Here is a 14,189-nt window from a genome sequence, read left to right as displayed (position 1 = left end):
TCTCCAAGGAGATCACAAAGGACATGGAGGGAAAACTCGAAGCCAAGCAGTTAGGATGGGTTGAGGTGGTGAAGAAGAACATCCGCAAAGAAGTGAGGGAGGAGACTCAAAGGGAAGAACATCAAATCATTCACACCACCATTGAGGAGGAGAAGATGAGGCATGCCCGCCGCCTCAACATTCGAGTCACAGGTATAGCCGAGACACCCAACTCCACTCCCGAGAAAGATGGACAGCTTCTATGCATGAAGCTAGGCTACAAGGAAGAGGACCCTCTCCCCTTCACCAAAGCATGGAGAGCCGGGAAAGACTCAACACGCAAGCGAGCCCTCATCCTACAGTTTGCAGGAGAGACGGAGAGGGTCACCTTCATGAGGAAGAGGGTCATACTACGAGGCTTAGAGGGAGCTCCTATTTTCTTGGATGATGATCTCACGAGGATACAGCTAGAGCATAGGAGAGCTTGCATGCCACAAGTCTTACACGCGAGGAGAGATGGCAAGAAGGCCTTCTATCGAGATGGTTGGGTCATCATTGATGGCCAGCTCATGGATTAGTGGTTTGGGGTCCTATGGGACACAGACTAGGCCACTGACAGAGATACACATGGCAGTATGGAATTGTAATGGTTCACTATGGGTGCAGCCTGGACGACTGGAGCATGTTATGGTGGGGAGAGACATCATACTTCTGACAGAGACACATCAGAGTCCAGAGAGAGGGGCTACCTTGAGTAGAGGGATTCCAGTGGGAGTCAGCATACAGGAGGACCACACGCCAGGGTACCTCGAGAGGGTCGGGGGGAGTAGCAGTTCTATTTAGACGGGAGCTACATGGGAGACTGAGAGTGGTAGCACAGGATCCAGAGGCCAGATACATGTGGATCAGCTTACAGCTCTCATAGGACAGCGGTATATACATAGCCCTATGTTACTTTCCTCCATCAGGATCCTCCTATGTCATTACAGAGGACATGCCACAGGAGGAGGAGACAGGAGCCTCGCCATACACTTGTCTGTCAGAGGAGATTATGCATTATTCTACACTAGGGGAAGTATTTCTTACGGGTGACTTCAATGTCCACACACAGAGCAGACAGTGTGAGGTGTATGACTATGATGACATGGAGATCCTCCACCCTGTGGATCCAGAGGAGATAGGGGCTAGTCGGGCATCAGAGGACACTGGACAAGACAGAGGACATTATGGGCACCACTTACTAGAGTTGGGAGCCAGGCATCGTCTCGTTATTTATAACGGGATGCTAGAGTGGCCGGGATCAGGAGGGCTGACATGCTTTCCACATGGGAGTCATACACGGACCGGAGGCACGGTGGTGGACTACATTATGGGATCTTTGGAGGCATCACAGCTTGTCACCTCATTCTCCATCTTCCCACCTCGTCCTATTGGGGCAGATCATACATACTTGGCATTTTCACTAGCTGGATCACCAGTATCACCAGCCCCCCACATATCGACACCACACACTACCATCTACTTCACACATGACATGGCAGACATATACACTGGCAGAGTAGAGGATGGGTTCCTACTCATGGATCCCCTGGCACCTATGGATACCATTACCGCCCAGCTGGCATCACTCCTACACATGGCTGCATTATAGAGCTTCCCACATCGTGTCCACTCAGGAGAGCCTGCGAGATCTGGGACTATGCCCCAGAACACATGGTATGATGACGAGTGCAGAGCCCTATACTCACGGCTCCGCATACAGAGAGCCTTGGGAGTCATCACAGAGCAAGAGTCGAGGAGAGAGACCAGGAGACTTACTCGTTGCAAAAGGCGAGCCTTCTCATAGATACAAGAGCTAGAGATCTTCCATTTCTTCATGAGTAGAGATAGCCCTATCTCATGGCGGCACTTCAGAGAGCCCTGGACATCGACACCCATTGCAGACCCACAGACATGGCACACATATGTAGAGGGCATATAACACGCCCCACAGTAGCCACATATACCTCAGCCACAGGAGCCTCGACCTACCACAGCTAGCTTCTTCACCCACTCGATGGTAAAGGAAGCTATCCGCCGCCTACAGCATGGACGGGCCGCCGACCATATGGGCCTACAGGGTGAGCATCTCATATATGCAGTACATTCTTTGGCTCCTTTTCTTGCACACCTGTTTAACAGGGCACTAGCAGAGGGTTTGCCTGCGGAGTGGACGATGCATACCATTGTGCCAATCCACGAAACAGGGGATATGCTCGATCCGAGCAACTACAGGACGGTTATGGTTGGCCACGTGTTGGCCAAACTCTATGGTGCAGTGTTGGAGAGCAAGAGCGTAGCTTATATGCTGAGCGAGCAGGTTTACGCTCATCAAGGCAGGCAGGCTTCAAGAGAGCTTTCTCTACCACTGACCATGTATTCACTTTGAGATGTATGATTGATCAGGCCAGAGTGAGGAAGAGAAAGCTCTATTGCTGCTTTGTGGATTTCCGCAAGGCATTTGACACACTACCACGAGAGAGGCTCTTTCTGCGCCTGCAGTCTCTTGGCATACCAGCAGATATGACATGAGGCATCTATGCATTATATGAGCAGGTTTTTGGGCGAGTCAGATGCCCGGGAGGTATGTCCGAGACTATTGCTAGCACCTTTGGTGTGAAGCAAGGATGCCCGATAACATGGGGACTGAACTTGAGTTTTCATCAGCTTATCATCCCCAAACGGATGGCCAAAGTGAAGCTGCAAATTCAGTCGTGTTGGATTTGTTGAAATGTTATGTGGCAGATCAAAAGACTGCATGGGAGAAGTATCTTCCACTTGTTGAGTTTGCCTTCAACAATACGATCCATGCCTCCACGGGAAAGGCCCCGTTTGAGATTATTTATGGCAGGGTGGTTGTGCCACCCATCCTTCCTACAAAGGATGAGATTTTTGCAGCTGATGAGTATGTTCGTGACTTGGATGTAGCCTTTGCACAGGTACGGACAGCCATTGCAAGGTCACAAAATAAGCATAAAATGGCTGCTCTGCTGACAAGCATAGAAGGGACATGCAAGTCAAAGAAGGTGATTGGATTTTGCTGAAATTTGAGAAAGCTAGGCTTCGGAAGAGGCCAAGACGAGAAGGATCTTATCCTAAGCTTTCTCCTCGCTATTATGGACCCTTCAAGGTGATTCAAAAGATCAATGAAGTGTCATACAGGCTTGCTTTACCTAGTCATTGGAAGATTCACAATGCATTTCATGTGAGTCTTTTCCGGAAATACGTCGGGCCAGATCCTGACGAGCCTGTCACAGAAGATCCACCAAAGATTGATGAGCTTGAGGAGATCCTCCAGCCAAATCAGATTGTCTTTCACAAGGACAGAAAGCTACCTGCACGAAATTTTTCCTGGCGATACCTTGTGAAGTTCAAGAACTATTTGCCCATTGATTCAAAGTGGGTAAAGAAGGATTATTTTGTTGACTACCCACAGCTGTTGCAGGCATATCTTGAGGCTTTTTAGTTGAGGACAACTCTTTAGAAGCCTGGGGGGATGTCACCAATTGGCTGACCATTTGGTCCATCTCCAGATTTGTGTCTCGTTCACTTGAGGCCAGGCCGGTGTCTCATGTGAAGGGGCGAGTATTTTTGCATAACATGGACGGGAGCCGGACTGGTGCTACCCGTGTATGACCTCGACTGTGTTCTATCCATGGGATTGCCACGCCATGGAAGAGCCAGTATTTGTGCCGTGTCTTGCCTATGGGATTGTCACTCCGTAGGGAGGCTCGTGCCTGGATCTGTGTCTTACCTATGGGACTGTCACTCCATAGGAAGACCGGGATTTATGTTTTCTGTTATGCCATCATGTGCCTGACAGAAATGTTTAGTACTTGTTCCATGAACGGGAGATATGTCCATGATACTGTTTGCACATGCATTCATGTTTTGCATGTTTGGAACTGTTTTCGCGTGACTTGTATTCTTGTGTTTGCTTGTTTGACGTGCCACTTACTGAGCGGGGACGCCTGCCAGTGAGTTGTGAAGTTTGCTCTGTCTTCTGACGAGTTTTATTGCGTGTGAACAGGTGGTAAGTGTATTGCATTTGTTTATTTCATAGCATTGTTTTTAACCTTTGTTTTTTATAAGGTTGCATTTTCACTCATTAATGAGTGGGCAATATTTCATGGTACCTTTAGAAGGGTGGGCACCCATTTTGGGCACCCACGTTTGGGTCATGGTGGGAAAGGGAACCCCTCATGTGTGTGGGGGTGGGTGCATGGCCACCTACCCACCCCCCACCTTGGAACCTTTGGAACTGGCCGCCTCCATGCAAGCAAGGTGGGCCGGCCAGCTGTTGGACGTGTGCCCTTTCCATTGCTCAGGGTGATCCTCCTCTTGCATATAGACGGCTATGCATGGCCACCTTCTCCCGGATCTGACTGCACAGGCGACCTCTCCATCGCTTACATATAGGCGACTATTCTTGCTCTTGCTGCAGGCGACCGCTGCATTCGGCTACACACGGACGGCTGTGCAGGCGACCTCTGCATCTTGCTCTGCAGGCGGCTGTCCTCTTGCCTTGCAGGTGAGCGCAAATCCTCCCATACCTCTCTTGCCAGCAAGCGGCTGCGCCCAGACACGCCACCCTCTCTACCTTGCAGGCGGCTGCGCGTAGGTCTCACTCCTCTCTGGTCAGCAGGCGGCTGCGCCCAGGCGCCACCCTCTCTTGTTTACAGACGGCTGCGCACAGGGCCTCCCTCGTTTGCCCGTAGGCGACTGTGCCTAGGTGTCCTTCTCTAGCCCCCATGCAGCCGCACTCAAGCGCCTCTGATACTTGTTCTCCCACTAGCGAGCTACAGGCGACTCTCTCACTTGCGGGCTGGCAGCAACAGCAGTAATAGAAACTTCTCCTTTTATACGTGGGTGCCTAGTACTTTTGAAGGCCATATCCATTATTTTGCAAGGTAAGTGGATTGAGATTTAAGCAAAGGTCTTTGTTGTAAATCTTACAAGGGATACTCTCTGCTGCTAACACCCGTTCGGTGCCGGGTAGTCCAAGCTTCTGGAGAAGCACGGTTCATGGGTGCCGAGATCGGGAGAGCCAGGCGTTAGTACGGGAGCGCCTGTTTGTGCATGGTCCTGAAACACCAGTGGGGCGCTCTCTGCGGATTCCAGTGAAGGCACAGGACCGTAGAGATTAGACTTCTTCAAGTGGATCGCTCTCCTTCGAACGTGTACTTCAAGTCTCTTGTTTGGTAACTGTATTCATCTCAGTTGTACATGGACATCATTTGGTTCATTGAACCCATGGAGCATTGTATCACTTAAATACTCCCAATAATATATCATATATTGAGGGGGGGGGGGGGTCGGCCGTTCCGGCCCCAGTGCTGGTGTCCATTGATCATCATTTCATTTCATTTCAGTTTTCAGTTGTTACTGAGTTGTCCATTTATATTGTGATATTTAAGTTGTGCTATTACGCGTGTGGGTGTCCAACTTAGTCTATTCCCACTTGACGGGATTGGTTTCATGACAGAGGACACCTGGCTTTCGGACACCACGCCTATACGAGAGAGAGATGACAGAGATCAGAGCTCAGTTTCACAGAGAGGGTGCGGAGCGACTGGCTCGCTTCAGAGCAGACCCAGGCATGTTCTTCAGGGAGCTGTGGACACCCCCTTCATTGATGTATACCATTCTATACCCCCAGTATGGTACAAGATGGAGCTAGCTAGGTTGCATATCATGATTGTATACTCCATGCATATATAGCTTTGCATTCTCCTAGTAGTAGAGCTCCATCACCTCCCCCGCTCATTGTACTTATTGCACACCCAGATTCAGCTTTTTAGTTCAGTACTTTTTCATTTTGTTGGGATGACAGAGGATACCCCACACAGGTACACTGATTTGTCTCATAGGCCGAGTTCGGTCTTTTGGAAGACGTTAATAAAATCTTTCTTTCTTTCTCTCCCCCCCCTCCCTTTCTCTCTCTTCCTTGGCACAGAGGGAAGCTTGATCTTCCTCCTCGAGGGCTCCGAAGCCAGCCCATCAGCTTCTCCAACCCTGTGGAGACCTATATCCTCTCCTCCCCCATCACTAGGATTGATCGAGCTTCACCATGGGTCCCTGCTCCCGATGGACACTGCCTTTTTCTACCATCTTCTAGTGGAGGCAGGAGAATTCTCAGAGGATTGTGCGTTCCTTTGGGTTTGCATCGTCATATGCAACTCCTACCTCCGGATTTGAGGATGGGGGTGATGGTGTTAGTGGACCAAGAGGGTGGAAATCATTCACAAAGGGCTCTATTGAACATGTAGGCTAGTAGGGGTGCGAGGGTATCAGCGGCATGTGAGATATACTCATCAGTGAGTCCCTCGTGATCATGGGCTTGCCCATTACGTAGTCTACAGATGGCCTTGAGAACCATGCCCTTTGTGAAGGAGGTGGAGGTGGAGGTGGTGGGGGTAGAGGTGGCTGATGGGAGATATCTTATAGAGGGAGCGTGCAGAGGAGTGCCGTGTGTCTGGGCAGGTGATAGGTGTAGGGGGGAATGTGTTCAGTTCAGCCCTAAGAAGAGTCGGTATAACTCATCCTTTTTCTGAGCGTAGAACTCCCGTTTCTTATGTTGGGTGAGGTGTTGAGAAATCCGTTGCGCTTGGCGCTTCATGATTTGTCCAATCCGTATACCTCATGCTTAAGACGGGAGGGTGTGGCTCGGCATTTGTCATCATACCAACAGTTTTGGGGCATGGAACCGCAAGGTGGCTTGGTCATAGACCGCCGCTTGCAGATGAAAGAAGTGGTGGCAGGTGTGTGGAGTGTGGTGGTGAGTTGTGATGGGAGGGCGGGTAGGGGGACAAAAGGATCCACGTCTTGGAGTTGGTGGTAGATGTGGTCAGAGTAAACAGGGTCAAGCTCATGATCAAAATGGACCTGGTTGTAATTTGAGATGGGGGATGGTGGCGGGGGGACAGGTGGTGTGCAAGTCAGAGTGAAAGAGAGGTAGGCATGGTTAGCTTTAAAGGGGGGTGGCGGGATGGAGAAGTCGGGGAGGTGTGCCAAAGCCGAGATCCCATCAAGTAGTCCACGGTGCTGGTACCTCCTGAGTAAGGGAAGGAGGTGAGGGTGTTGCAAGAGGGCCATTGGGACATCCCGTTATAGATAACAAGACCATGTGCAGGTCCTAGCTCGAAGAAATGTCTCCCATACACACTGACCTCCTCACTGTCCTGTGTAACCCCGTGTTAGTGATGTCTAAATCCTGTAGTCTGATAGGGTTGTCTAGATCAAGTAGTGGGACTTGCTGACTCCGTGTCTTCTGGTGTTGAAGTCCCCGAGTAGGACGACGCGAGATCCCCATATAATGGTAAGTACAGGTGGTGGCCATACTGTGTGGCGTAAGGGGATTAGCTCGGTGAAAAATAACACACAGTAATGTGGATGACTCTGTCCCCGATAAGCTGTAGCTGGACCCAAGATACTGTGCAGCTTCGTCCTTATTGACGATGCTGAGAATCTGTTGGAGGTGGGATCTAAAAAGAACAGTTACCCCTCCTGAGCCACGTACTCCTCATGTGCGGGTCTGGCCTCGGAAAGTTGACTCCCACTCATACCCGGCTATGTATGGTAAACCCCTCTCAGGGCTTTGATGAGTCTCTTTGCAGAAAATGACATCCTTGCCTATGAGAATCTCACTCAAACCTCCTGGATTTGACCATAAGGTGCCATTACAGTTCCATATTGCTAACCTCAGGTGTTTGGTCTCATAGATCCCGTTTCCCTATTTGGGATGGTGCTTAGTGATAATAACCCTGCCATCTTTGAGGCCTCATGAACGGTCACCATCGCCTCATGCCGGTGTGCCACCTATACTGGGGTGAGATCATCCCCCATGTACACATGGGTGCCCTTGAGGGCAGCCCATCCGTCTAAGAAAGCCTGTCTGCTGGTGGCATTAGGGAATCCGATGATGAGGGGCCACTCTTGTGTCATATCCTTCCGTGCCCTCCACCTGTAGCCCCTGCACTATCCTTCCTGCATTCCTCCTCCTCAAGAGTCTCATGTATGATGCTCAGTGGGGGTTTGCTTCTTCACCACCTCCCAATCTTTCTTGGTGGTCTGCAGTTCTTCCCACAACTTATCACTTGTAGCCTTCAGCTGCTCTGATTCCGTCCTTAGACCCTCCTGTATATTCCCCTTCCTCCACTGTACGGTCCTTGACAGTAGCCTTTAGGGCTTCCATTTCTGCGGAGAGAGAGAGAGAGAGAGAGAGAGAGAGAGAGGATATATGTCACATTTCTTTGAGCAGTGTAGGGCTTCACAAGGAAGAGGAGCTTGAAGCTATGAAGAACAGATTAGATGGTGCTGGGCTAAGCACTTCAGATTTAACGAACAATGATCTGGCTAAAGACCACCTCCGCCATCTTGTAAGTGCAAGTTCCCAATAAATTCTTTATTTGCAGCTCTTTCAATCTTTACTGTTTCAGGATTATTACACTCTTGTGTGCAACTTGACAAGTCCCATGTTTATATTTATATATCAAGGAGTAAAGAAAAGCTCTCTTAGTTAAGAAAGTGATGCTGCTTGATAAGATACTGATGTTCTATGGTGATGCTCTTTATTGAAGATGGGTGGTCGCACAAACGTGAAGGATGAGCTTTTATGCAGATTTGTGTTCCCAGAGAAGCCTGGAGCTCTTATGAAGTTTTTGAATGTTTTTAGTCCTCGTTGGAACATCACTTTATTTCACTATCGTAGCCAAGTAAGCGATTCACTGCTTTTCAAACTCATCTGGGAACTGTGGGCATAGGTACTTAAATGGTGGGGGTAGGATAGGGGGTTTGCATCCTACAGCTGAAAAGTCTTATCAACTTGAAGCATGAACGTGCTGTTTTAACAGTTTTAGCTTGTTTCAGGGTGAGATGGGTGCCAATGTGTTGGTTGGCATGCAAGTCCCTGAGCAAGATGAAAAGAAGTTCACTGACTGTGCCGATCTCCTCAGCTATGACTATCAAGATGAACGAACCAATGTGGCATTTCAACTATTAATGAGATGAGACACTGATGGCCCAACTTGTATACAAACGTAGGAACTTTTTAAAATAAGGGGAGTGACTGCTTGCATATATTTCCAAACGGGCTTGTAATGATTTCCTTGTAATCATTTGATTAATCCCTCCCACTCCCCGTCCCTTCTCCAAGTATAATTTAGGATTGGGGACACTGCTTTAGAGCATGTTTTGGAAGGTAAGTTAGCTGATGTCATAAGTGGAGTCCTTTGTGGTGGTCAAATTACCTAACTCTTAATTCTCTCTAGAAGCATTTGAACTTGGTAGCCATCAGGTTATTGATCTAACACCCTCAGCCATAGGTAACTATGCATGTGAAACCATCTCCATGTTCATGGGTGATTCCAATAGAGAAGTTGTGCGCCTTGGAAATCATATGGCTCTTTATTTTGCTGTAATTTGTGTCCTAGGCATACCTATGAGATGACAGTGTAACTGTCATGAGATGAGGGGTTTCGGTACTAGCAGAGGGTCTTTCAAGGTCATAACGTGAGGCCATAGAGGATAGCTGGAGTTTACAATATACTAAAGATCTTTGAGAACAATAGTCTTGTGTGTCCTGTACCTCTCATAGTGCATCACACATTTAATGACATTTTGGCAAGGGTGTATGACTAGAGGATTAGAGAGCTAATTATCTTTTCATTTTCTATGACTAGAGGATTAGAGAGCTTTTCTTACAGTTCTTTCATCACTATATGGAAGGAAACCTTGCTCTATACAAAGAGTGAAACCTTGCACACGGGGATTATGTTCTGAAAGAGCTCACTAGGTCGCCAATTGATCACTCCAAGGACACGTGAAACACACCAAATTATAAAAAGAGTATATTAAAGTGTTATCATCATTATTCAAACCTGCGGGCTTGAATTGCTTGTTTCTGCGCTCATGTAAAAAGGACTAGGGAAACGAATCCACACTCCTTTGCTAGTATCGTGATTTGAATACTTTGCTAGACTTGTATCATCCGCGACACTTCTCCCTTCCACTCATAATTCCCCAAACTCCATCCTTCATGAGTACAATTTAAGCTTTACTTGCCATGTACGGAAACTATCAGCATTAACTTTTTCAACTATGAGTGTCGTCGGAAATTCTTAGTAATGCTTTCCGTATGTGGATGGTAATGGAGAGTGACCGATGCCAGTGTCTAGTCCCTTACAAGGTAGCAAGATGTAATAAGAGTAATTTTATATGATTAACTCTTCCAATTTTTAAAAACTACCAAACTAAAGAATGCCATGTTTTAAAACTAATTTTATATGATAAATCAATGGGTCAAAGTCTTTTTTTTTGGGACCAATATATATATATATATATATATATATATATATATATATATATATATATATTTACATCTTTATCCCAAGGTTTAATGCGAAAAGCAACATTTTTATCCCTTGCTTTGTCGAAAGTTTGCCACCCCTCATTGGAGGGTTTTTGAGATTTTACTTTTATAAATGTTGTCCTCTTGTCGCCTCGAAGATGTTGGAGGGTTTTTGAGGATTTGCTTTGATAAATGTTACCGTCTTTCAACACCTTGAAGATGTTGGAGTTGTAGATGCACCAACTGATGTCTTCTTTTAGTAGAGGAATCCAAATTCTTTGATTCTTGATGATTTTGGAGTTTGGGAAAAAAGGGAAAAAATAAGTTTAATGTCTAATTAGTGATGCTAATGATTTTGCTAACTAGAGTTATCCTAGGATGCATAGATGAAGAGATAATGGTTGGTTCTAATACCAAGATAAATTTTATATTTCGAGAGGATTAAGGTGTATAGAAATGGATAAGTATCAATATTTTGACATAAGAATGTAAGAAGATGATTAGAGCTAATGATAAACTAGAGCATAATGATAAGAGATTTAGCAAAAAGTTCATATGATTTATTCAACATAGCACTTCCCCTTTGCTCCTAGCATTTACCTAACATCACTTTCTACTAGGGGGAGCTAGAAAGAGTGAGGTGGATGGCATAAAGGAACCAGAGTGAAAATATGATGTGTTATTACTATGGCAAACCGAGGTATATCGCAAAGGATTGCTTTAAAAGCAGTTCTTGAAGTTCTTAAAAAGTGGGAAGTTACGTCAAGCAAGCGATTGAAGCTATAAGTGAGCAATTTTTTGTGATGCAACATATGCTTACTTTCATAGTGATTGCACATGTAACTAATTCAGGAGATGTATGACATGTTGCTTTAGGTATCTTTAACTACATAATCAGTCATGGTGAGTGGTTTAGAGAAAGGATTTGAAAAAACCAAGTTATGTAGAAACAAGCAATGATACAACGCAACCTATTTTCTATGCAAGATGACAAAATGAAGTATCTTTTTTTGATGTTGGTTTCTATTGAGTGAAATGCATGGTTGACAAGTGAGGTTAACCCTCATGAATGTTGTGAGATATTGGTGATCCTTTTGAGCTTTAGTGTCACTCAAGGATATTAAGCAAGTGTATACGTGGCTCTTTGATTTGGAGGGACAGGGTGCGGCCATCACCACCACACACGGACTTGGTGAAAGATCTACGGGCTCTTTTGACTGATATGTTGGTGGTGTCGACATGTAAGTCAAGATGCTAGCCATTGCTTTCCATGTCTTCTTAATCTTTGGGGGTGCCATTCGAGGCATACCTAACTTCAATAATGTTATATATGAAAATGGAGTTGACAAAATGTTTACATTGGGTGTAACTGTAGCAATGTCTTTCACATGATACATGTGATTGTAGACATTGATATTGGCATGAACATATTGGACATGTCAATATTCAATGGCTCAAGAATATGCAAGTCCAAAGTATTATTACAAGTTTGCCAAAGTTTAAAGAGGATAGAATGCACAGAGTATGTGAAGCATGTCAATTGGACAAAAAAGCTAAGCATGCATTTCTACGTAATAAGCATGTAAGATTCAAAGATCTTTAGATGTGGTATAATATGATGTTTGGGGAGCAATAAAGATGGCATCAATCTGAGGATGTTATTATTATATATCTCTCATTATTGTAATCACACTAGGAAAGTGGAGGCGTATTTCATGTAACAAAAAAGTGAAGTATTTACTCACTTTCAAAGCTTCAACGCTATGGTAGAGAAAGGCAAAGGCATGCACATAAAATGTCTAAGGTGAAATGGTGGGGGAGTATTTATCCAATTAATTTAATGACTATTTGAAAGAGCATGGGATAAAGAGTTAGTTTAAACCCCCCACTGAAATGGGGTTGCAAAAGAAAAATAAGTATATTACAAAAGTTGTTCGTGCATTGATGAATGAGAAAGGAATGTCTCATTATTTTTGGGCTAAAAAGGAGTAGTAACAACTTCAGTTTATGTCGTGAACACGATTTCCACCACTGTAGGAGTTCATGGCATAATGCTTGAACAAAAGTTTACTAGCAAAACATCATATTTGCCACACTTAAGTGTTTAGGTGCATTACTTATATACATGTACCAAATGAGGTGAGCACTGAGAAGTAGGTTGGATCTCAAGGTAGAAAAATGTATATTCATTAGTTATTTCCTTGAGAAAAAAGATTATAGATACTATAACCCCACTATGCATGAGAGATTTAAAAGAGACAAAAGAAAAGAATAAGATGCCTTAGATGTCGAGTAATAATGATAGGCCACTTAGTAGACCAGGAGAATCCTCTAGCAATGGGTCTATTATGAGACCTTGGTCATTCAGGTTAACACATAATGTTATGTATTTTGATGTGTCATGTGGTGGTACGAAGTGATCAAGTTCACATGTATCATTATCAAGTGCTCTTAATGCTACTTTGTCTCTTTGTACACTAAGTGTAACAACATGCGAGATCCTAAACTCCTCATGAAGGCAAGCCACCATCTCTATTAACAAAGAAGTGATTTACTAAAACATCAAGTAATATAAAGGTCTAATCCACCTTTCCTTCCATTAATAAAGGAGTGACCAACTGAAATATCAAGTATTATAAAGTGTATGTAGGTCTATTAGAGTCAGATTGAGATATGATCCATTATTTTGCATCTATGGTCAAATCTATACAAGAGGTAGAGCCTATTAGTTTTAAGGAGTCACATGCACATAAGAATTGGGAAGATTCCTTGGATGAAGAGATGGCTATACATGCTAATGGGACATGGGGTTGGTACCTTTGGCCCAAGGAAAAGAATGCAATTGAATGTAAGTGAGTCTACAAATCAAAGCAATTAAATTTAAGGGAGTCTACAAAGGTAAACATAGTATGAATGGTTTTGTTTAGCAAGTACAAGGCAAGCTTGGTTGGGATATGCACAGACGTATGGCATTGACTATGAGGAGACATTAATCCCAGTTGTCTTTGTCTAAGGAGAAGAAGGTAATTGGATGTAAGTGGGTCCTCAACAAAGCTAAGCACATCAAGACAGAGGAAAAAAATCAAGCCTATCAAAATTCTTTAAAAAGAACCCCTTGTGGTTGAAAATGACCACGATTGCCTACCTCTCGGAGTTGTGGAAACCCAAGAAGACTTCAGTCGAAGGGTGAGAAGTCAATAGGGAGGGGGGAGCACAACCAACACAAACACTTACCTTGTTATGGAAGGTTGAAGTCCCTTCCCATCCTCCTCAACCCTAAGAATGGAAAAAACTTAGTCGTTCGGCTAGGCATAAACAAAATTAGGAGTTGGCAAGAAACGATAGAAAAGATAAAGCTAGGATGAAAGATTTGGCAGGAGAGGATCAGGAAGGAAATTCAAGGCGTGGCCCCTTGAGCATTTTTGCAACTACAACATAAGAGAGAGTTATTCGTTGAAGTGACAAGGCTAAGCGATCCCCTTGGAGCAACAATCTAGAAGAAGTTTTTGAGGGACCAGTTGACACTAAGCAGGTGGATCTAGCTGACACATCAAGCATAGGTGGATCTAGTTGACCCTGGGGAGGAACCCAAACTTGTATATATCGCCAACACCAAATGAAGAGAAATATCTCATTGATCTTCTCAAGGAATATCAGGACGTGCTCATACTCTGACATGAAATGAGTATCCCTCTCTATTGTAATGCATACAATCTTGAGTTGAGACCTGTCAAGCAACGACCACGTGAGATGAATCAAAAATATGCTCAGCTCATCAAAGAGGAAATCCAAAAACTCTTGAATATGGGATTCATATGTGAGA

General features: G+C 45.1%; 1 protein-coding gene across 1 annotated transcript in view; it reads left to right on the top strand.

The window, feature by feature from the left end:
• The window catches only part of LOC147641566 (threonine dehydratase 1 biosynthetic, chloroplastic-like), an 89,485-nt gene extending 80,333 nt beyond the window's left edge, over positions 1-9,152 (top strand). Inside the window, exons 7-9 of the mRNA XM_086789153.1 lie at positions 8,279-8,396; positions 8,598-8,732; positions 8,887-9,152. Of these exons, the coding sequence (XP_086645279.1) occupies positions 8,279-8,396; positions 8,598-8,732; positions 8,887-9,027 (394 nt within the window). The 3' untranslated portion in view covers positions 9,028-9,152. The remainder of the gene's footprint in view (positions 1-8,278; positions 8,397-8,597; positions 8,733-8,886) is intronic.
• The last annotated feature ends 5,037 nt before the right edge of the window (positions 9,153-14,189 follow it).

The sequence above is a fragment of the Cibotium barometz genome, chromosome 1 (assembly GCF_041138505.1).
Source record: "Cibotium barometz isolate CiBa-2024 chromosome 1, ASM4113850v1, whole genome shotgun sequence".
Classification (NCBI taxonomy): domain Eukaryota; kingdom Viridiplantae; phylum Streptophyta; class Polypodiopsida; order Cyatheales; family Cibotiaceae; genus Cibotium; species Cibotium barometz.
This window is presented reverse-complemented; position numbering and strand designations above follow the sequence as displayed.